General features: G+C 40.8%; 1 protein-coding gene across 2 annotated transcripts; it reads left to right on the top strand.

Annotated features, from left to right (window-relative positions):
• The first annotated feature begins 3778 nt into the window (after positions 1-3778).
• On the top strand, positions 3779-22631 carry mfap3l (microfibril associated protein 3 like). 2 transcript variants are annotated; one of them, XM_042342779.1, is made up of 3 exons: positions 3779-3831; positions 4903-5325; positions 18475-22631. In XM_042342779.1, exons 2-3 carry the CDS (start codon positions 5052-5054, stop codon positions 19461-19463), a joined length of 1263 nt encoding a protein of 420 aa, XP_042198713.1. In that variant the 5' UTR covers positions 3779-3831; positions 4903-5051; the 3' UTR covers positions 19464-22631. The 2 variants fall into 2 exon arrangements, with proteins under 2 accessions (XP_042198713.1, XP_007894146.1); XM_007895955.2 differs by lacking the exon at positions 3779-3831 and adding an exon at positions 4636-4735.
• Positions 22632-25301: the final 2670 nt, after the last annotated feature.

The following is a 25301-nucleotide window of genomic DNA, read 5'->3' as shown; positions in this document are numbered from 1 at the left end:
GTTTTTATTGGTAGTGCAACTGGCAATAATTGTTAAGAGTTTGGAGTTCAGTGCATTCTGTTCAGGTCTATAAGAACTGCCAACATTTTGGAAAAAAGAAATGGATATATCACCAGAACCAGAAAAAAGGAAAATATTACAATTCGACTTTTTTATATTAAAAAAATGTTCTTGTGGTATTTTAGCCAAATTTTAGAAATATTTTAGCCAAATCTCTGATATGGATATTTTTAACAAATTTTGGATTTATTGCTGATAAACGTCCCCTGCCTTATTGTACTATACTTATTAAAATAATAATAATAATCCTTGCATTTGATATAGTGCCTTATAACGTCTTTGAGATGTTTCACAGCGCTTCACAGATTATACTGTAAAGTGAATTGACTATATGTTTTGTGGGAGAAATGCGGCAGCCAATTGCACATATCAGTGTCCCTCAAACAGTTGTCGATTGAAGTGACCAATTTATTATTATTTTTTTTAAGGAATTATTACCCCGGAAAAGCGATCCACCAATAGACTAACAACCGGGTTCCTACTTACTGCTAAGGAAACTTGCCCAACACACAAGACTCCAATGATGACTAATCACATAAAATCCTGCCTGTTGCCAGGAGAATGTATTCCACCAAGCAGAAGCAGACATCTACAAGAATATTCGTTTGTAAATATGTATAATAATAATAATAATCCTTGCATTTGATATAGCGCTTTTCACATCTTCTAGATGTCTCAAAGCACTTCACAGAATATACTGTAAAGTAAATTGACTGTATATTTGTGGGCGAAATGCAGCAGCGAATTAGGCATTGCAGTATCCCACAAACATTCGTGGATTGAAGTGACCAATTTTATTATTGTTTATTTTTTCTTGAGGGATTATTATCAGGCGTGTGAAGTAAGGTTTCGCCCTGCTGGGAATCGAACCCAGGTTTCTCGCTTGCGAGGCAAGTGCTCTAACCACTGAGTGATAGGACTCCAGAATGTCTACAGTACTACATACATTGTATGTATTCTATTCACTAATCATAAGGCTTAAATATCCAACCCCTCGAGCCTTTAAGTAACAGGCATGAGTACTGAGATTAGGACATTCCTGCAAACTTATGAAGCCATCATAAGGTTCAGTTTATTTCAAAGTCTTTGCATAGGCAGGCCAGAAACAAGGAGAACTGGATGAACAACCTGACTGAGGTACAGATGTTGTTTCCTGCTATGGTTTTCCACACAGGGAGTTCCCACCGTCAGACACAACCCCTGGGTCAAGAACTGAGTGGTGGCAAGGTGTTTCCCTTGAGGAGAGGATGAAAAAACAGAGCAGCCAACAAACCATGTTGATGCTATTCCCAAGTATGTCAGCTTGACTCAGGTGGTAGCACTCTTGCTCCGTGTGCAAATCGGCTGCTGCATTTCCCTACAAAATACACAGTAAATCCCCAAAAATGCTTTGAGCTGTCTTGTTGATGTGATAAGCAGCTATTTCAAAGGATTGTTAGTTTGCACAACACCAATATATGAGATCTGGATAGCACATAATTTGCAAACTGAGGAACATAAGGAGTAAAATCTTCAAGATCAGTCAATAACATGTGGAATACACGGTAACTAATAGAGTAAACACTAACAAATGAGGCATTCAAAGGGAACTGGATTCATTCCTGATTTAAGATCTGATGCAGGCTTTGGATTTGAGGATCAAAAAAGATGAAAAGGTCAAATTAGCTGCTACGTTTGCCTACACAATATACTGTCCATACACTTTAAAGTAATTGCTCGCAGCACTTTGAGATGCCTTCCTGATGTGAAAGCAGTTAAAACAAATGTAAAGTTTTTCTTATCTCTCAATTAAATTGTTAACAAATAGTTACCTAATTCCCTCTTGAATTTGCTGATACAATCCGCCGTACATTGTGTAACGTAATTGAATTTGAGATAACTATTCACCTTCCTTCTTCTAAGTTGATTTCACATACCCTCGTTCTAGATTCTTTAAACAAGTTAAATGTATTATTAGGTTTGAATTTATCTGTACTTCAATAGATCTCCCTTGAGCCTTGTCTTCTTTCATGGGAACAGTCACAGCTTCTGTGACCTCTCTATGGAACTCAGAGACTCAAAATACCTCACAGTCTCAGACACCTGTCTTAAAGCTGAAGATTGTGCAGAATTTGAGACATTTTCTTAATTAATGCTAGCAGTAAATCAGTGTTTCTTACAATTAATAGTCCAAATAACAACCTTGCGTTTGAACACAGCATTTTTCATGTCTCAAAGCGTTTCACAGGATTTACTGTAAAGTGCAGTGACTGTGTATTTTGTAGGTGGATGCAATGCTTCAAATAAAAACGTTCTACCAAATTAAGACAAGAATTGGAAGAGCTTTTTCTCCCCATCCCATAAATTATTAATAATAATAATAATCCTTGCATTCGATATAGCACCTATTCATACCTTTTCGAGACGTCTCAAAAATTCTTCAACCTTGAAGTCAAAATGGCTTAAAAAACTTTTGGTTACAAATTTGACAGGAATTTCCATTATTCAATTTCCATCATTTAAATGAGACGTTAAACCGAGGCCCTCGTTTGTGTGTTCGGGTGGTTGTTCAACATCCCGTGGCACTATTCAAAAAGAGAAGGGAGTTTCTCCTGGTGTCCTGACCAACAATCCTCCAAATAAAATTGGTCACTTGTTTCATAGATGTTTATGGGATAACAATAATAATAATAATATGGGTTTATGGGATGCCGTTGTGCTGCTGTGTTTGGCTACAAAATACCCAGTCACTCCATTTCACAGCAATTCCTGTGAAGCTCTTTGAGACGTCCTTCCGATGTGATAAGGTGCTATAATAATAATAATAATAATAATCCTTGCATTTGATATAGTGCTTTTCACGTCGGGAGGACGTCCCAAAGCGCTTCACAGAACACACTGTAAAGTGAATTGACTGTATATTTGTGGGCGAACGCGGCAGCCAATTGCGCACAGCAATGTCCCACAAACAGTCGTAGATTGAAAATGACCAATTTATTATTGTTTTTGTTTTTTTGGAGGGATTATTATTAGGCAATGTGTGCCTAATAAAATGCATGTATTATTATTATTATTATTATTATATTCAGGGTCCTTGGCGAGCAGAGGTGGAGGGCGGGTATGCATTTACTCAGGTTCGGGGGCGGGATGGTTCTGCCTGATCCACATTCCCGGGCGGGAGAGGCGAGCGTGTGAGAGGTGATTGAGTTATCCAGGTTCCGTGGCTCGGCCTCTGCCTTCCCTCCTCCGCTCGGGCTGCGCCGCGCGCGCCTCACTCGGGCTGCGGGGGCCGGTGCCACCTTTTACACAGGGTCCCGGGCGAGTGACCCTGTGGCTGTCAGTCCAGTCTCGTCAGCACCTTGTGTGGCAGTGCGGGCAGGGCGGGCAGGGCAAGGCGGGCAGGGCAGGCAGGGCAAGGCAGGCAGAGCCCGGCTGCTAACAGCTCACCAGCCCAGGGTCTGGGGTTGGGGGAAACAAGTGCAAACAGAAAAGAAGTGCAATCCAACAACAGCAAATAATAATAATAACAACAGGGACAGTGCAGCAATTATATTGGATTAACAAATATATATGATATATAATACATATACACTGTGCTGTATATTTATACATATATTAATATAAAGCTGGAGGCGGGGGGGGGGGGGGGGGGGGGGGGAGCTCCTGTTGAAAGCATCTCCGGCTGCTCTGTGGTTGCGGTGCACAGTGCGACCTGTGCAGAGCCACAGAGACACAGAGACACAGACAGACAGTGCTGCGGCTCAGCTCCAAAGGGACTCCGGGGATCAGCTGGTGAGTGGCACTCACACTGACACACTGCACCTCGCCCCGGGCCCTGGGTATCTCCATCCCCTGCCCTGCCTTCCCCTGCCCCTGCCTTCCCTTCCCCTGCCCTGCCTTGTCTTGCCATCGGCTGCAGTAACAAAGGCTGAGGGGCGGGGAGAGGGGTAAGGGGTGAGAGGAGAGGCGCGAGGGGGAGAGGGGAGGGGGGAGGGGAGAGGGGAGGGGGGTAGAGGGGGGAGAGGGGGTGAGGGTAGAGGGGGTGAGGGTAGAGGGGGTGAGGGGTGAGGGGAGAGGGGGTGAGGGGAGAGGGGGTGAGGGGTGAGGGGGGTGAGGGGGTGAAGGGAGAGGGGGAGGGTAGAGGGGGTGAGGGTGAGGGGAGAGGGGGTGAGGGGAGAGGGGTGAGGGGAGAGGGGGGGAGAGTGGTAGAAGGGGGAGAGGGGGTGAGGGGAGAGGGGGTGAGGGGAGAGGGTGAGGGGAGAGGGGGTGAGGGGAGAGGGGTGAGGGGAGAGGGGGGAGAGTGGTAGAAGGGGGAGAGGGGGTGAGGGGAGAGGGGGGAGAGGGGGTAAGGGGGGAGAGGGGGGAGAGGGGGTGAGGGGGTGAGGGGAGAGGGGGTGAGGGGAGAGGGGGTGAGGGGGGGTGAGGGGAGAGGGGGTGAGGGGGTATATACACCAAACCCCGATCGATAGCATCGTCGCACCTTTGCATTACTGCATTTGTTGAGGTTTTATTGCAATGCCTGTGTGTGTGTGTGTGTGTGTGTGTGTGGTTTACGGATGTGTGTGTGTGTGTGTATGTGTGTGGTTTACAGATGTGTGTGTGTGTGTGTGTGTGTGTTTATATACAGCAGATATCTACATATGACTTTGACCTGTTATTTAATTCTGGCGAAACCAAAGCAATATTAGGATTCAAGGTCAGTGCCTCTTTTGAGTTTTTGTGAACTGAAATCAGATCTACGCTCTTTTGTAATTTCTTTTTGATTTCACTCCTCTCCACCTCTCTCTGTCTGTCTGTCTGTCTCTCTGTCTCTCTGTCTGTCTGTCTGTCTGTCTCTCTGTCTGTCTGTCTCTCTCTCTCCAGGTTGTACCAAGCTATCAGGAAATACAGGACTTAGTTCCAGACTGGACTGAAAAGCATCAGCAGGGAAGTGAAAAGCAGTTTTTTTTCCTCCCCAATCCCCCCCCCCCAAAAAAAAAACAAACACCATGATCAGTGTTTAGTGCATTAACATGATGACCATGTCCCCGACCCATCATCCGCACGGGTTTTTGCTGCTGACGCTGAGTTGGGTGCTGAGAGCCTCTGTGGCTGAGGATGTGAGTGATCGCACCGCTTTCAATGGGACGGAGCAAAAACCAGGAATTGTGCCTTTCGTGACAACGAGACTGGATCACATTATAGTGAGAGAGGGAGCCAGCGCCTCCATCGACTGCAATGTGAGCGGGGAGCCTCTGCCACACATACAGTGGTACAACTCCAATGGACATCTGCTGGATGAAGGAGGTACGTCAGCAACTGACTTGTCGTTTTAATAATAATAATAATAATCTTTGCATTTGATACCGCGCCGAATGGCATTTACGTAGCGCGCTTTACTCAGGGTGGCGTCCCGGAGCGCTTAAAAGGAGAGATCCAGGAGGACGAGGAGGCAGAGGGAGCCCAGGTCACAGAGAGAGGAGGATGTCTTTTGTGACCTTAACAAACCCTGACTCTGCTGCGGGAGGGGCTCAAGAAAGGGGAGGTGTGAGCAAAGCTGGTTAGGGATAACTTGTTCCAGGGCGTTGACGAGAAGGGCAGGTTATACATGGGATCGTAATTTGTAAGGTTTGAGGGGTCAAGGGTGTGTTTTCTTTAGGAGGAATGTTGTTGAGACGTCTCAAAGCGCTTCAGAGAGTATACTGCAAAGTGAATTGACTGTATTTTGTGGGCGAATATATCACATTCCGCTAATGTTTAATGTTCTCCAAATCTGCACTAAAATGAACTGAAAGTCACTTAAAAAGTTTATAGTGAATTATAGTAGATTGTTCTTGCTCTGTGACCCTGAAAAAGGGGAGGGAGGATATAGGTGTGGGGTGGGAGAGCGTGAATGAAACAAAAAAACTAGATGCTGTATTAATATAGGACATCTCAATGACACCAGAGGCAGAGTCAGCTGATGTAAGGAGAGTCTTTCTCTTTTTAAAACTAGAGCATCAAAAGTACGCATCAAATCCAGTCCCTCCTCCAATGCAGCCGAAACTGTTGCTGGAGAGTTATAAATAGAGTATATCATGACCAGCTTCGCTGCACGATAAATATCTCTGGTCTGTCACCAGGCTTACAGTGACGCAGTCTTGAAGCTACCCCAGCTCACCTCACTTGCAAGTCTAGAGCAGTAGGCATCATGTGTATTCACTCTCTACAATCTTACAGTGTGTGACTTTTAGAGGGGGGGGGAGAGGGAGCTGCACACTATGGTTTTGCTCTATAAATGTTTTACTAGCATAATTTATTCAGATTACAACAGCTGGGTCCTTTAAAAAATTCTCTGTGCATATTTAACTACAATTTTCATCATCTGATCTAAAATCTAGTTTCTTCTGAAATCCATATTGCTCCAGTGGATCCTTTCCAGGTATTTTGTCTATGGTTTTTGGAAGGAGTCGGGGGAGGGGGTGGGGGGGCGGGAGAGGGGGGGGGTAAGGGGGGCTGCACACTATGATGTTTCATATAAAGGTCTTATTTGCACTCCATCAGTGTTTTTCTACTTCTGCATCAACTTTCTGGGAGGCTCTGGATGCCTTTTTACAATAACAACTAATTGCATTTATTATAGCGCCTTTCATGTCGGGAGGACGTCCCGAGGTGCTGATTTGTTTAATCATTTGCAGCAAAAGTAATTCAAGTTCCTGTCTCTGATTCGCAGGGAAAGTCACAATCATTTGTAACTCCCAGGTCATGCTTGACTCAATGGATTTTGTTTTAATAATAATCCTTGCATTTGATAAAGCATCTTATCATGTTGTTGAGATATCCCAAAGCCCTTCACAGAATATACTGTGAAGTGAATTGACTGTATATTTTTGGGGCGAAACATCCACAAAGTGTCACATAATGTGCAGGTAATGGGCATGCAGTTGATGCTTACATAGATTTTCAGAAGGCTTTTGATAAAATGCTCCATAAAAGTCTGAATTAGAACATTAAAGCACATGGTTTTGCAGAGAAAGTGGTGTCATGGATAGAGGGTTCTAATAATAAACCTGAAAATGTCTCTAAATAAATCCAATTACACCTCTCAAAGCTAGAAGGCAGAGACAAGGAGCAAATGTATTTTACTCGGATTGACTGGATGTAGTTAGTGGTGTGCCCCAGGCAACTGTGCTGGGACCAATATTGGTTAAGTATTCCAGGCACTACCAGCATGAAGGCATTATATAAATACAAGAAGTTGTTGTTTTCTATTTATATTAATAATTTGGAAATAGGCACAGGAAGAATTTCTAAGGTTAGCAATGATTTTAAATGAGGAGTATGGCAAACTGAGGAAGAACATAGAAAAATGGGGGCTGACTTGACTATTTGGGCAAATACGTGGCAGATGAAGTTTAATGTTGTAGAATATGAAATAGTAATTTTTGGGGAACAAAAAGAAAAGAAGTTTATCTTAAATGGCAATGTTCTTATGATTTTGAGGAATGGAAGGATCCAGGTACAGACCTAGGGTGTGTAAAAGAAAAGAAACTTTCTTTATACAAGATATTGTTTAGGCTACAGTTGAGTACTGTGTGCAGTTCTGGGTTCTACACAATATCAAGGACTTCAGAAAGGATACAGCGATTATTCAAACAACCTTGGCTTGCAGTTAGCATCGGTGGAGAAGCTGGCACCAGAATAAACTTGCTGGACTGAATAGCCTATTTCTGTGTTGCATTCTATTCTCTGATTCACTGGCACTTTAAGTAAATGAAAAACTTTGAACGTAGCAATATGTGTGAGTCTGTGTGTATGTGTGTGCGCGCTTGTGTGAGTGTGGGGGGGGTGGGTAGGAACTAAGTAATTATACCCGGGGTGGAGATAGAATAAGTGAAGAGAGAGTGTATTCTATTACTGGAAGCTAGTGTCAAGTCTGTGTGACAATGTTGATAACATTTACATTTGTGCAGACCTAAGAATGCCAATAGGTTGTAGGAGTTAAAATTAGAATTTGCTCTATGATAAGCTGTTGGAACATAGTGTCCCACAGACATAAAAGGCATTAAAGCATTCCTCATTTAGCATCCAAGATCAATGTAATTTTGCTCTGTACTTGTGGAGGTGTATTCTGAACTTAATGTCTTGCTATTGATTGTACAATACATAAGTGAGGGACACTGTCAAAGGATCAGAATTGCATTGGCGACATATTGATCTGTGATTTTCTTTGAAAATGGCTTTAAAAATACAGCACATTCCATAGAATGCAGCTGATATTTAGAAGGATATGGAAGTTTTGTTTCCCAGAAAAAAAGGAGCTCACAGACTATTCAATAAAGATAGTGTTTATAATAATAATCTTTACATTTGATATAGCACCTTAGCACATTCTGTCTCAAAATGTTTCACAGCATCCACAGCAAAGTGTAGTGAGTGTGCATTTGCAAGCAAACATAGTTGTCAATTTGTACATGGCAGCATCCCATAAAGTAAATGGCCAATTTATCTGGGATACTGTTGGCCAGGACACCAGGAGAAACTCCCCTTTTTGAGTAGTGCCACAAGATCCTGAACAGGCAGACGGAACCTCGGTTGAACGGCTCATCCGAAGAATAGAACCGCTTACAATGTAGTGCTCCCCTGGTACTGCCCAGAGGTGGCCAGGATTGTCACTGTGGCAGCCCGAGGGCCACATCCGGCCCACAAACCATTTCCAACTTCATTGTCCGACAAGCAACTCGCAGGCTCCGAATCAATCAGGAGATGATCACCGGGGACTCTGTCTCTGTCTCGACAACAGGACAGGAGAAACAGGATAAAATGTTGCTCATGAGGCCCACAATCATTTCTCAAATCCGGCATTCGGCCCTCAGCAGCCAAAAGGTTAGACCACCCTGGTCTAGGCCATAAGCTCAAAAATCTGGTGTGGAACTTGAACCCAAAGCATTTTTTACTTGTCGTGCTACAGTCAGGCTGACACTTAAGGTGAATTGCAGAGTTTGTTGATATTAAAACAAAACAGAAAATGCCGGAAATCTGAAATAAAAACATGAATGAAGGGTGTCACCCAAAACATTAACCTGTTTTTCCTTTCAAAAGTTGATTGACCTGCTGTGAATTTCCTGCATTTATGTGTTTATTTTAACTGGTTGATGTAGTACAGTATACTAGAAATACCGTGAACCAGGAAACAGCCTGTGTTCTTAGCATTTCCTGTTGTTTTATAACTGAAGCTAATCTGTTGGCATTTTCAGGGAATCATGGGTGGTTTAAAATACTTGCAGACCAAATTTGTTTGGGTTAATTACAATTACGTTAATTTACCACTTTTGTGATTGACGATTTTGAGATTAAAAAAAACACTGTTTTTTGAATCCTGAATGTCGGATAAGGCTTCGCTTTCTGGCCTTTTCCTGCAGCAAGATTTACCTTTTTGACTACATTGTTGGTCGTCTTTCTCGCCCCCCCCTTCTCCTCTATCCTTTCAGCTCCCTGTCCCCTAGCTCATGTGTCAAGACAGTTGAATAAAGCATTTTGAGATATCCTCCCAACATGCTATATAAATGTAAATTGTATTGAATAGGAATTTTTATCCAAGGCTGTGATGGTGACATCTACTTTAATTTTGAATTTAAAAATTGTGAATGGCAAACCAGAAGTTCCAATTAATGCAGCAAATCCAAATATTGCCTTTTGGACCCCATTATCTTTTGAGATTTAAAATTTGGTGGAACAAGGATTATTGAAAGTCAGGCATCTTTGTACCACAGCCCACTTTGTTGTTCATTCAATTGGTGCCTAAATCACAAGAGATCACACAAAGTCGAAGAGAGGTTTGAATGAAGAAGACTCTTCAGCCCATTTGATCTTATCCTTTCAGATGACCCACCCTACCATCCATCGATTACAGAATGGAGTTGCTTTTTAAATGAGTCAGGCATTTTGGCTTTAACCACTCTTCCTGGTAACCTTTTTCTAAATAATTATTGACTTACCCTCCGTGTACTCTTTACCCTTTTGAAACCCTTACGCTGTGCCCACTTGTTTTGCTGCCTTGGTGTATTTGAAAATATTCCTATGGATTTACTCTCTCAATCCCATTTGGAATCTTGTGTGCCCAAATGAAAACTCAAACACAAAAGAAATCATGTCGTTGAGAAATTTCAAAGCACGTCACAAAATGTACTGTAAAGTGAACTGACTGTATACTTGGTGGGCGAAACATGGCAGTCAATTACACACTGCAGTGGTCCCTCAAACAGTCATGGATTGAGTGAGCAAATTATTATTATTAATTTTTTTTTGAAAGGACTATTCCCCTGGAAAGCAATCCACCAATTGACTAACAACTGGGTTCCTACATATTGCAACGTAACCAGAGGTGTGTGGAGTAAGGAAATTTAGGTTTCACCCTGCCCGGGAATCAAACCCAGGTCCTCTTGCTTGTGAGGCGAGTGCTCTTACTACTGAACTACAGGACTCCAGGATTAAATTTTGCTCTCTTCTTGTGTTTTCTTAGTTACAATAATAATAACTTGGTCACTCGATCCACGACTGTTTGTGGGATGCTGCTGTGCGTAACTAGCTGCTGCGTTTCGTCCACAAAATATACAATCAATTCACTTTACAGTACAATCTGTGAAAGGCTTTGAAACATCTCAAAGACGTGATAAGGCGCTATATCAAATGCAAAGATTATTATTATTAGACTGATATATTCCACTGCTTGTTGATGACATTCTTTCATATTTGGAAAATCGCCTGATGAGTGGCCACCTCAAAAGTTAGTAAACCTATTAACAAGCAGAATGTAGCCTTTTTCTGGTAGTACCACAGTATGAATTGGTAGTGAGGTGGAAAGTAGCTTGGCACACTGCAACAATATATTGTAATATAATCATCCTTACATTTGATTTAGTGCCTTTCACATCGGGAAGATGTTTCAAAGTGCTTCCCAGGATTTACTGTAAAGTGTAGTCATTGTATATTTTGTAGGCAAAAGCAGCAGCCAATTTGTGCACAGTAATGTCCCACAAACAGCCATTGATCGAGTGACCAATTTATTTGGGAGATTGTTGGTCTAGGGCACTGGGAAAAACTCTCTTCTCTTTTCAAATGGTGCCATGGGATCTTTAACATCCACCTAAACGTATAGAATATGTGTTCAGTTTAAGTCTTTGAGGGTGAAACGAAAAACAGTACAGAGGCATATACCTTTACACTCACTACGGTAAGCAATGTTCCAGAGTGGTTTCATCGCCATCCGATTGCTGTTTGCAGAATAAATAGATTTATTGCATTGGCTAAAGGGTTGTTGCCAGCATCTTTCACTTGTGAGAAAAGTCCGTTATTCCTGGGTTCTTTGCACTCATGAAAGAACAGTGGTAATTTGCTGTAACAATTGCAGCCTTCTCCTGTATATTTAGTAAATATTGAACTGTCTAAACGCTACCATTTATTCCTGAAGTATTTTCCTTGCTTGGTGGTCATGTACTTTCATGGCATTAAAGACTCCAAAACTCTTTTGTAACATGTGATAGATGTACTCGTCTTTGTTCTGACCACAATTCTCAGCACAATCCTATTTGAAGCAAGCTTGCATGATTGATTTTCACCATAGTGCTATGATGACCTTGGTCTCTGCCACTGGAAGCAGGAACAATAGTACAAGTGCACATTTTGAAGGTCATGTTTTCCTCTGCATTCTGGCTGATGCTGAAGCTTTTCAAGAACTAGGGCCTACAAGCAAGGTCTTTTCAGACATGAAAGAAAATGCATCAGAAGATGTATATAGAGATATAAAGGATTCTAAATGAGATTGAGAAAATAAACCTTACTTCACATTCTCTGCCCTATCTGCCCCACAATTGACAGACGGGATTTCAGCCATTCTGCCTCCATTCTCTAGAACTCCCTCTGACTCCTTTTCTCACCTTGTTCAATGTTGTCTCAACATGTACCTCTTTGACCATTCTTTCAGTCATCTTTCCCTCTCCACCCTCCTCAGCTCCCACCTGAGGTCTGATCCATTATTCATTGGAGTCCTGTAGCTCAGTGGTTAGAGCACTCGCTTGGCAAACGAGAGACCTGAGTTCAATTCCAGGCAGAGGGCGAAACCTTGGGCAAGTTTCCTCACTCCACACGCCTAATAATAATCCCTCCAAAAAACAAAAACAATAATAAAATTGGTCATTTTCAATCTACGACTGTTTGTGGGATATTGCTGTGCGCAATTGGCTGCCGCGTTCGCCCACAAATATAGTCAATTCACTTTACAGTGTGTTCTGTGAAGCGCTTTGGGATGTCCCCCCGACATGAAAAGCGCTAGTCAAGTGCTTTGCGATATCTTGCTGATGTGAAAGGCGCTATATAAATGCAAATAGTTTTGTATTGTATAAACCCAGAACAAGACCGCAGAAAAGGTTGCAAAGAGTAATGTCAGTATAGTACAGGCATCAAGAGTTATTCTTCACTCAGATAACAACTGGTCCAGGTTACCAAGAAGGCCTGGATGCTGGACTTTTAACAAAACCCGTGATGGGCAGAGGGTAGGATGGGTATTCTGGAAGGATAAGATCAAATGGACTGAAGTGCAGGGCCTTCCTCCAAACCAATTGCGTAATCTTGTAATATAACTGTTTGCTGAAAATGGCTCTAATTCCAGAATTGGTCCAAATTAAAAAAGGGAAGCAACATTTTTATTTAGTTTTTTTCTTCTGTTCAGACAAGGTGTCCTGGTTAGGGTTACAAGGCACATTTAGCTAAAAGCTCAGCAGACCATCAGTTAATATGAACTGCTGAGCTTTTAGACTGACAACAACTGCATTTTAATCCCATTAGTGCTGTTTGAAACACAAATTTAAACTACAGTGACCAAAAAGCTGTGATATCTATCCAGTCACTATACTACAGTATTTCCTGCGAAGTGCTTTGAGACGTAAAAAGGCATTATATCAAATTAAAGTATGATTATTATTGATATTATATTTCATTGCTGGCTGGTAAACCAATTCATTTACATTTCAAACACTGAGCAACAATTGATAATTAATATTTAGGGCACTTAATAATCCATGTCTGGTGAAGGGTTCGGTATCGATTTATGTCTATTTTTCATAAGTATAGAATGACGGAATTAACGTCATCAGTAAAGAATTTGTAATTAAATGAGGCAAAACTTTTCAAGAAAACCATACATATGCTTTTCTTGTAAAATACACCTCCCCCAAGTTCTTTACAAAATAAAATTGATTTGAAATGTCAGTGAATGTGGCTGAGTTATTGGTAAACAGAAGAGAGTTTCTCCCTGTATCCTGGCCAATGGTTCTCCAGATAGCTCACTTCATGGTTGCTTGTGGGATATTGCCAAGTGCAAATTGTTTGCCTACAGATGTAGTCAAAATACTTTATAGCAATTCCCAGTGAGGGGTTTGAGACATTTTGATGTGATGCCACTTTAAATGCATGGATTTATTGTTGGTATTATTAAAAATGTCAGTGAAAAATAATTACAACGACAAGAGATTTGTCTTGGTGAAAAGGTTGCAGCTGTTAGATTCATAGCTGATGCCCATTTCCTCTTTAGCTGGTAAACCAATTCATTTACACCCTTGCCACCTGGTTGATACTTGCCTTCAGTTAAACCTGAGAGCAATCAGTTGGAAAATGTTATTGCTCAATGCCTGTATCCAAGTGAATGTACGTATGGTTGTGGGCTGAACTTTCCTAGTCATGTAAGATGAAAGAGATATCCTACTTTGACATATACAATGGGATCAATTTCCTTAATTCTAGCATCTGCCACACACTGTGAAGAGAATAAGCCTCTTTTTCTCCCCACCAGTGGAAGGGATCACAAGGGATGTTCTTCACAGTGAATTCTCTTACATTATTCTCATTGAACTGACTATATTCTAATCTAACTATAACAATAAGAAGGGAAGATACCCAATTAACTGCATTTACCTACAAAATATATATTTTAATAGTGAATCTTAAAAAGTGCTTTGAAACATCCTTCTGACATGAAAGGGTTCTCAAATGCCAGGATTAGAAGGATTATAGCCACCCAACAAATTACAGGCCAAGCGATCACAACATCATTAGGTTTAGAGTACTTATGGAAAGGGACAAGGAACAATCAAAGGTGAAGATACTAAACTGGAAGAGCGTTAATTTCAGTGAGTTTAAATAAAGGACCTAGCCAAGGTGGACTGGAAAGAAAGCCAGCCAGGAAAAACAACTAATGGGAAGCCTTCAAGGAGGAGATAGTTCAGGGACAACACAAATGCATTCCCACAAAGGGGAAAGGTAGGGCATCCAACCTCCTTAGATGACTAAGGAAATTGGGATTAAAATAAAACAGAAAAAGGAGGCTTATGATGAATGTCAGGTCCAAAATAGAGAAGTTAGTCAAATAGAATATAGAAAGTACAGAGGAGAACTGAAAAAGGAAATACGAGGGGCAAAGAGCTTGTATGAGAAAAGATTAGCAGGTACCATAAAAGGGAACCCTAAGCTATTTTATAAGCATATAAAGATTAAAAGGCTCCAATTAGGGACCAAAGAGGAAATATTCTTGTGGAGGCAGAGGGCATGGCTGATGTACTGAATGAGTACTTTGCATCTGTCTTCACAAAAGAAGAGGATGGAGCCAATGCCACAGTATCGGTATTGGGAGCACTGCTCTTTTTGATCTATATAAATGATCTGGACTTGGGATAGGGAGTACAATTTCCAAGTTTGTAGATGATACTAAACTAGGAAAAGTAGTAAACGGTGAGGAGGATAGGAGCAGACTGCAAGAGGACATGGACAGACTGGTAAAATGGGCAGACATGTGGCAGATGGAGTTTAATGTGGAGAAATGTGAAGTGATGCATTTTGTGAGGAAGAATGTGGAGAGGCAATATAAGCTGATGGTACAATCTTAAAGAAGGTGAAGGAACAGAGAGACCTGGGGGTTCATATCAGTAAATCTTTGAAGGTGGCAGGACTGGCAGATAAAGCTCTTACGAAAGCATACAGGTTAAGTCGGGAAGGTATGATGAACCTTTGTATAAATAGGTTTAAATAGTCTGAGGGCAGCTATGTGTGGTAAAAGCTACTATTGTCACTCCCGCTTGCTTGCATCTACTGGACAAATGATAAGAAGCGTTCAATACATTTTACACTGCTGACCTTGACCATATTAAACCATAAAGCAGTCTCAGTTTCCATAGCAACTCCTCGCTACAATCCTCCTGTAATGAATTCTAGCACTCAAATATTTTTTGGACAGTAACCAATGGGTTATAATAATAATCCTTGCATTTGAGACGTCTCAAAGCACTTCACAGAATATACTGTAAAGCAAATTGACTGTAAATGTTGTAGGCGAAACGCGGTGACCAATTGCGCACAGAAGTGTCCCACAAACGATCGTGGAATGAGTGACCAAATTATTATTTTTTTAAATTGAATTATTACCCCCGGAAAGCGATCCACCAGTTGACTTACAACCAAGTGCCAGGTTATTGTTGGTAAACAGAGGCGTGTGGAGTAAGGAAACTTGCCTAATGTTCCATTCTGCACGGGAATCAAACCCAGGTCCCCTTGCTTGCAAGGTGAGTGCTCTAACTAATGTGCTACAGGACTCCATTATTATTATAATAATAATATTCCATGCATTTGATTTAGCACCTTATCACATCATCAAGACATCTCAAAGCACTTCATAGGATATACTGTAAAGTGGATTGATATGCTATAAAGGGAATGTCTTTCAATGTTTTATTCATTAATACATGTTGAGTTTGTTCCCCCCGGCTCCAGTTGTAAAGCCACAGTCCAGTACAGAACAGAGCCACGTAAAGGAGGAAGGTTGCAGGTTCAGCTGGGAGGTCAAAGAGGTTCAGCAATTGGCTGCAGGACCCCTGAAGAGTTAATAAGAATATTTGTCAGCCCTTCGGTTGGCAGCCCTCTTACCTCTGGATCAAAAGGTTGCGGGTTTGAGCCCCACATATATTCTGTGAAGTGCTTTGCGATGTGTCGATGATGTAATCAGGCGCTGTATCAAATGCAAAGATTATTATTATAAGTGAAACCACAGTCCCATCTGCCTGTTCAGGTAGATGTTAAAGATCCCACAGCACATTTTGAATAGACAAGGTATTTTCTCCCTGTCCCAACAAATTCCCCAAATAAAATTGTTCACTGATTCCATGGGTGTTTGTGGGACATTGCTGTATGCAACTGACTGCCTCGTTTTGCCCAGAAAATATAGTCAATTCACTTCACTGTATATCCTGTGAAGTGGTTTGAGACGTCTCGACAACATGATAAGGTGCTAAATCAAATGCAAGGATTATTATTATTACCTTGTCTTGGAGAAGTGCATTAAGACATTAATCCAATTTCAAAGGCTCTGTATAAATTCTATTTTTTAATCCGTTTTTGCTGTTATACAGCATCACCAGCAATTTGTATTGTTCCAAATCATCTATTACTCTCAGATAAACCGTGTATTTCTGAATCAGGATTTATTCATGGCCCTAAGAGATTTGTGCTTGATATTGACTGAAACAACCATATTATAGTTTGTGCATCCATTAAGACTGGGTTTGTAATCATGCCACTACTTCTGGACCTCATGTCTTAAAATTATTGTGTTCCCATTTTGAAGCAGATTACAACTGCTAAGCAAGTAACCAAAAAGCATCAAATCCAGTTGTTGAACGGGAGCATAGAGTGAAGTGATCTACATAAGGTAGACATAATCTCGTCGTAGATTGGAATGATTTGCCTCAGTATAGTAATCCTCATTATACTAAATGTAGAGAGTTTCAAGTTACTGTGAAAATAAGGAAGCATTCCTCATATGGGAATGTTTGTGATATGATTTAATGTATGTAATTAGTTGGGTCTGTGGCACTGCTAAATATATTATAATAGTCATTTAGAAGGAACGAGCAAAGTACATCTAAGAGTATTTCTGTAGAGCAGGCTGGCCAGTGAAATACATTGTATTATATTCAAGTCAAAACTATCCTGGGGAAATAACAAGTTGTGAAAATTATATCAATTAAATTCATAAAAAGGCAGCAAAATAAGTGGTACAGTGTTTTATATGGAAAGATCTCACTGAATTTAAATATCATTTTTATACAAATTATCATAATATGATATTGTATAATTGAATGACCGACTGCAAAACCTTTGAGATATCATGAATTTTTGGTGCTGGTAACATGGGAGTTCAAAGGTAAAATTTGGAATGCAGGGTCAAATGTGACATCTTCACTCATACATTTAAAAGATATTTTCATGTACTAAAGTTTTAAATTGCTTAAACTATTTAGAGTATGTGACATGTTCGTATGCACATGTTCGTGATCGAACCATTCTGCGTTTCAGGATAGAGTCCGTCAGCTCAGTTGATGACCGACCGGCACAGGTTGGCTTCAGAAAAGTTGTGAGCAAGAAGCGTGTGGTTCAGGAAGATGGCATAAAATGGTCACATTTGACCCTGTACTACAACAACAAGATTACATTTGTATAGTGCCTTTCACGTCCGGTGGATGTCCCAAGGCGCTGGACAGTGTACAGCATTTCAGACCCGAGCTGGGGTTGGGGGGGAGAAGGGAGGGGAGAGGAATGGGGGTGACCGATGGCATGTTTGAAGAGGAGGGTTTTGAGGTGGGACTTGAAGGAGGCTAAGGAGGGGATGAGGTGGAGTGACTGGGGGATGGAATTCCAGAGGTTTCATCCATAAAATAAAATTATTTTCATCCACAAAATAAAATTCCACAAAATGTACGTTCATCCACAAAATAAAATTAAAGAACATGCAGAAGAAGCAGGAAAATGGGATTAAAAGATGACCCATGATTTAATAACTGGTGTGATAGTAGAATGGCCTCCTCCTGTTCCTAACACCAACCGAATATGAGATTTTGGAAAAAAAATTAAAACTAAATATAATAATAATAATAATAATTATTACATTTGATTTATCGCCTTATCACGTCCACAAACGTCTCAAAGTGTTTCACAGGATATACTGTAAAGTGGATTGAGTGTGTATTTTGTGAGCAAAACGCAGCGACAAGTTCCACACAACAATGTTCAGGCACTGAATGGGTCACCAATTTTATTTGTGGAGACTTGTTGGCCAGGACACCGGGAGAAAACCCCTTCTCTTTTTGAATAGTACCATGAGATCTTTAACATCCGCCTGAACAGGTAGACGAGATCTCGGTTTAATGTTTCATACAAAGGACGGCACCTCCGACATTGCAATACACCCTCTATCTCTGCATTGGAGCGTCCTCTTAGATTATGTGATTCCCAGTCCCAATGTGGGCCTTGAACCCACAACCTTCTGACTCACAGGTGCAAGTGCTACCACGGCGCCAGGCTGACGCACATGCTTTTAAAAAAAAGATTGATGTGAGCTACTGTGGATAAATGATTTTTTCTTCTGATTTCTTTTAGGGAAATGGTGGATTTCAGACAGTGGATTGTTAAACATCACCATAGTGTCATTCAGTGACCGAGGGAAGTATACGTGCACTGCCTCGAACCCCCATGGCAGTGTCAACTACACGGTCACTCTGCGAGTTATCTTCACCTCAGGGGACATGGGTATTTACTACATGGTCATCTGCCTGGTGGCTTTCACCATTGTTATGATATTGAACGTTACACGCCTGTGCATGATGAGCAGCCACTTAAAGAAGACGGAAAAGGCGATCAATGAGTTCTTCAGGACAGAGGGAGCAGAGAAGTTACAGAAGGCGTTTGAGATTGCTAAGCGCATCCCAATAATCACCTCAGCTAAAACCCTGGAACTGGCCAAAGTTACCCAGTTTAAGACGATGGAGTTTGCCAGATACATAGAGGAACTCGCAAAAAGTATTCCCTTGCCTCCTCTGATTATGAACTGTAAGACATTTGTGGAGGAAATAATGGAGGTTGTGGGTATGGAGGAGCCAAGTCATATGTATGTAGGCGCCGGCCCGCTGAACCAAGAAGCGGCAGGACAGAATGATGTGTACACCATCCCAAATTCTTTAAAACGTAGCAATTCATCGGCAGGAGAATCGGACGAGTCTTCGTTGCATGAACAACCCCAACTCATCGCCATCAAGGTATCTGTGCACCCTCTGGTCAGTGAGGACAACCTTGAGAGTTGTTCACGACACAACAGCAAGCAGCTGAAGGAAGAGGTCAAGGAGATGGAAGCAGTGCTGAAGGTGACTGAAAACCAGACTCAAACTGACCCTTCGGTGTCTGAGACAGACCCTTCGGGGTCTGAGACAGACCCTTCGGGGTCTGAGACAGACCCTTCAACGTCTGAGACAGACCCTTCGACGTCTGAGACAGATGCTCCCATTGCACCAATATCGATGGAAAACAACACCCATGGGAGGCCAATAGTGACTGGAAAAAACACCCAAGTTATTTACGAGAGTCATGTATAATTAACAGGAAATCATCTGCACTTCACACACACACATGGTAAATCAGGTGGGGGGTGGGGAGGGAGGGGTTTCATCGCGTAATTCCCAATGATAAAGCCTTACCAGAAAAACAAATCCTGTAGGACAGAAACAGATAATGCATGAATGTTTTTCTGTTGCATTTGGCTACTCTGGGTCATATTTATTATTGACATCACATCTGAGTAATTGCTATTTCATTATATTTCCAAACGATTTTGAAACCAATAAAATGTAATCTAGAACCTCAATGTTATTAACATGAGGCATGTATAAATAAAGGTGACATCGCGTAATAAGTAGGCATCAATTAAAGAGTTTAATGGGGTCCCATGTGGCAATTTATAGCAATGAAAAAAATCACCATTTTAATTTTAGGTAAACACCTAAATATTAGTAGGCAATAGTAAGCAATAGTAGTCAAACAAAATATGAACCATCACCATCTGTACAGAATACGATTGGAAGTGAGACATAGCAATTTTGGTAGATATCCTACATTTTTTGGAAAGTAAGTTTCTTTTGCAGATGAAAATATTCATGCACAAGAACTGAGATATAGGCCTCGCTTACGACCATCTGTGACATTAAAGAGCCCACCCTCTTAACATTTGATCCTAAATACACAGTTGCTAAGGATATCTGGGTCTTTCATATCCTGCCCACTAAAAATCGTGAACATTTTGTTGAGTATTTACAATAGGATTTCCCTTGACAAAGACGTAGTGGGCAGATAGCTGTGTCTGGTGATCGGTGATCTGGTGATAGACTCTTTTGCAGACACTGGTGATACAAATGTTCAAAATGTCTTGACATTTTCCTTTTCTTTGTGGGTGTGTGTGTGAGATGGTATATAGCTAAATCTCATTTTGGGAATTACTTTGTACACACTTGTACCCCAGGGTTTAACCCTGATGGCTTAAATGTTTGATTTATTTTAGTGCATTCTCTGTGTACTTTTGTGACATTCAAGCATCTTCAGGTTTCCCTACACTCAAATTGTTATCTCATTTTACATGGTAGATTCAGGCCAACTGGTCTATGTCCTCTGGCTGAAGTGCTGTTGGGGTAATTAGGAAGATAGGAACAGAAGGAGGCAGTTGAGCCCTTCAAGTCTGTTTAATTAGATCATGGCTGATCTATACCTCAACTAATCCTTTCAATTCCAATTTCCCGCTTTCTCCCCATATTCCTTAATACCCTGACCTACCAAAATCTATCAATTGTCTTGTACGATTTGTCATTAATTGGTTCAGGGGATTTCATGGAGAGGTACATGGTGTGATCAGTGATCTGATAACATTTGCATAGCTGATCTGGGGGCTGTACATTCTTCATATTATAATGTGAGGAAAAACAGTGATAAAACAGTCATCACACAAGTTTGCATGCCAGGCTGTATGGCATCTTCCATTAACTTTCCATATTTACTGGCATGAATTGACTTTGTGAGCTCATGAGTGGTTTGGATGAAGAAGACCCTTTTGGCTTATTTGATCTTGTTCTCCAAACAACATAGCAATTTACATTTACGTAGTGCCATTCACATCAAGAGGGTGTCTAAAACCGCTTCACAAAGCTGACTGGGAGCCCGAGTTGGGAGAAAGAGGCGGGGGGGGGGGCGCAAAACTGAATGGATAGGGGCAAGATGACTGAAAGCCAAGCTGACTGAGCAGTTTCAAGAATTGGCAAATTCTTCCCAAATTCTCTCCAACACCTTGGTCACGGTATCCCTTTTAGTGACACCCTCTTGTGATGGAAACTCTTGTGTTGGATTGTATCAAACCACGGCCCACCTTGTGTGCTACTCTTTCATATTTAATAGGAAAGATGTGATCAGACCTGGATTGATTTACAAAATCTATGGAGCCAGATTTAGAGCAATATCCAGAAGTCAAGACTTTTGCTCTGCTCCAGGATTGGAATAAAGTCATGTTTACTCAGTCACTTTGATTTTGAAGAGCTGTGATTTGGAACCAAATCCTAATTAATGTCAATAAATGGAACTTCTGAGGCCTGAAATTCCTAGCAGCGTTTAGCCCTCAAGTTGTTTGTCTTAAAATTTAAGATTGGGCAGAATTGTGGAAAATTTATTTCAATCCTAATTCATCTTAATTTGCAAGTGGATTTCCTGCAGTTCTTAAAAAGAAACAGGTTTTAAATTAAGACCGAAATTGAGAAATTTCTACAATTCTGCATTACCTTACATTTTAAGACAAAATGGTCTTAAATCATAAGAATAGGTAGATTTTCAGGTTTTGAGAATGTTTCTGTGTACCATAATACTAGCTACTGATTTACCACACACCACACCTCTGCACAGTGTGCTTGTTGTAAAGGACGAGTTTTGTATGGTATACATGTACTTAGTGTATATAATGAATGGTATGCAAATAGGAGACAAGTCAATAGGTGTGATATATTTATAGAACTTGGTGCTTATATTGAGAAGGATCTGGATGAGTCAATGGTTCAGATGTGATACAGTACTATCAATGTGCCAAGACGAAGCATAAAAAATAGTTAGGGTTGGTGGAAATTGATTTTTTTTGATTTTCATTGACAATGATTCGATTTTTAAAATAAAATTCTATTGGTGTTTTCAACTTTAAAAAGTGGCTGACTTCAGGATTGTCAGGTCACTACTGATATCACTTCCTTTATGCTGTGAATTTGCGCAATGTACAGCAAATCTGTCTGACGTCATTTACTGGGTGTGCGTGCTCTGTGCAATAAGTGTTATTGACTTGCAGGGCACATCTCTTGCACAAAAGTGAAACTTGGGCGATCTGATAACTTGAAAGTGACTGTTTATTATAAGTCTTAAAAAAAATGTTAAAATTAAAAATTGACTTTTGTCGGTCTGGAGAACATGATAAAAATGCCGATTGTTCATCAATGTTTGACACTGAATTGTATCTACAGTAACCTTACATAAATCGTATCAGTTGCGACCATACATTTAATATGACGTTTGCAAAGTATGAGCTATGTAAAACTCTGCATAGAGAAATCCTATTAGTGGTCACATCAACAAAGGTGATACTTGTAACCTCTGAGAGTACACACTTTATATTTATCATTGAAAAATCTATCCATTTTCCTAAGCATTTTATAGAAACATCAAGAACAATTAAATTTAGCATAGCACGTCTAGCTTTCCCCTGAAAGTTTATTTCATTGCAGTTTGAGCAATTATTGCTTTATGTTTACATATTGCCATCTATTTGTAAGTTAAAGCTTTTGCTGCTAGCAGCGTTACCAGATGACATGCCCAGTTCATTGATCAGAACACGTGGTTCAGAACCCGCCACACACCCTCAAAAAAGAAAATACTCTGAAAGATAAAATTCCCCAACAAAATGAAAAATTGCTTAAAACACACTCAGGGATTTAAAACCAAATCAAAACCTAAATTTCTTATGAATATTTTTGAATATTGCATATTCAATTACACACTGTATATTTTCAAGGTTATGGCATTCTATCATTACTGCTGCTTTTTGTATATGAGTTTGAGACATGATAGGATGTGGGGAGGGGTGAAGAGTGTTTACTGATCTGGCAGGCCCAGTTACACTTGCTGACCAGTTTGGTTCTGTTCCATCATCCAGTTTTCTAGTTATAATCCTTGCATTTGATCCAGAAGCTTTAGATGTGAAAACACTTCACAGAATTTTACTATAGTGACTGTATTTTGCAGTCAAAAGTGGCAGCCAATTTGCAACACTGAAATGTCCTACAAACAGCCTTGGAATGAATGACTATTTGTTTCTGGGCAAATTTTGGCAAGGGCCTTGGAAGAAACTCCCTTCTCTTTTCAAATAATGTCATGAGATCTTTACCATCCACTTGAACAGGCAGCCGGAACTTTAATTTACTGTCTCATCTGAAGGATGACACCTCCTACAATGCAGTGCACTCCCACCACTGCATTGGAGTGTCGGCATCGACTGTGAATTCGAAGTTCCAGTGTGGAGCTTGAACCCACAAACTTCTGACTCAGAGGCCAGAATGCTACTAACCAAGCCAGGCCGATACCAGCCAGATATTCTCTGGCCTTTTGTGATTGATCCTAAAAGAACAGAGGAGGGCGGCTTCTGAATTAAAACTGAATTGGAAGAAATTTTCCAAATTCTTAAATTATAAGACAGTAGACTAAAACCAGAGAATATCGAGGCTTTAGAGAAATCTAGAAAAAGATATGGATATCAGTCCACCCTCTGGATCTTGCTGAATTTTAGATTGAATACACTTAAAATTTTAAATAAATTAAAATTAAATTGAATATATTTATGCGTTTCACCCACAAATACACAGCGCTTTGAGGCATCTCAATGATGTAGTAAGGCTTTATATCAAATGCAAGGATTACTTTTTTATTATTATTGAAAGGTACTGTATATTGATTATGCAGTGCTCTGCCTCTATACCTGGATTAATGTTAGAAATTTTAGCTGTGCTGAGAGTTGGCGAAATGCCCTTGAAATGAAAGTAGGCTGTTTTGGCAAGAGACCTAAATTCAAGTCTTGCGCACTAAGAGATCTCTGTTCAGCTATTCATGGAGATTACTGCTCAACTGGTTGAAACCGGAGCTGCTTGGAACAAGTTTTGAAAGAAACTTTGGTGCAATGCAGCACAGTTGAAAAGAAAAGGCAGTCTGGCCATTCCTTGCGTCAAAAAGTATCAGTGCCGGTTCACGAATATCACTCTTGTCGCCACAAGGTTTTCTTTCTGTTGTCTGTTGTTTGTTGTTTTCAATGAAGTGGGGCATCGCATTAATTCCATGCTGATAGAAACATTTGGTCCTGCTTAGTAGTTAATCAGAGCTGGGCTGTGACAGGTTTGGAAGTGTGCCCAGTGGGAATGGGCAACCATTTTGTACAAAGAGATCAAGTTCAAGTTTTACATCTGCATCTTGCTTCGTTGGGCATCAAATGAATAGCCCTACATAACAAGCTAAAACTCAGGCTTCACATTACACAAAGCAGTGGCTTCCATTATTCAAGCCAGAGATTTGTTCTGAGGATTGTGACCTATTAAACCGCTGACTTAAGACAATTGACCGACTGTGAAAGATTATAAGTAACACAGTAATATCAGGAGTCTACCATTGGTTCATCCAGCCTATCTACGCAACTTCCCAAAAGATTCATTTGATGCATAATAACAATAATCCAACGCTTTATTAGATTGTTGAGACATCCCAAAGCGCTTCACAGAATATATTGTAAAGTGTATTTTGTGGGCCAAACGCACACGGCAGTGTCCCACAAACAGTCGTGGATTGAATGACCAAATCGTTTTTTACATCTGTCTCATTATACCCCTTGATTATTTTAATTTCCAGGAACTTTTCTTTGTCGTTTTGACAGTTCATTTTCCACTGCCTCTGTTGTTAGTTTTTTTCACATACATGTCATCCTTTGGCTAACGTCCTTCTCCCACCCTCCTTCTAACACTTATCTATATCCAGATGTCATAATTGTGCTGGATGGCTGAAGAAATTGAAGCCTGAATTAGGATATTGGTACAATTGATCCAGCTGAGTCTGTCTATTTTATCACTATGATACACCAGTCAGATGCCAATGCTTGTCCAGCTAAAACAATCCTATCTATTGTAGGTTTATGAGGAGCCAAAAAGAAGTCCTTCATCCCCCCTGCCCGGTGACAGCAGCCGGGTGGGATGCTGCAGTTAAACATTTGGATCAACCTCTTTCCAGTGAATAATTCCCCAATCTGTCAAGATTCCTTCTTCTTGAACGATCATAAGCCCCATAAATTTCACGATAGGCACAACATTTTACAAACAGGCTAT

This window comes from Callorhinchus milii, unplaced genomic scaffold (genome assembly GCF_018977255.1).
Source record: "Callorhinchus milii isolate IMCB2004 unplaced genomic scaffold, IMCB_Cmil_1.0 Scaffold1, whole genome shotgun sequence".
In the NCBI taxonomy this organism is placed as follows: Eukaryota; Metazoa; Chordata; class Chondrichthyes; order Chimaeriformes; family Callorhinchidae; genus Callorhinchus; species Callorhinchus milii.
This window is presented reverse-complemented; position numbering and strand designations above follow the sequence as displayed.

Bases quoted from the DNA above. Each gene is read 5' to 3' on its own strand.
- mfap3l (XM_042342779.1), top strand. From the start codon at position 5,052: ATGATGACCATGTCCCCGACCCATCATCCGCACGGGTTTTTGCTGCTG. The intron at 5,326-18,474 runs GTACGTCAGCAA...GATTTCTTTTAG, and splicing joins ACATCTGCTGGATGAAGGAG to GGAAATGGTGGATTTCAGAC.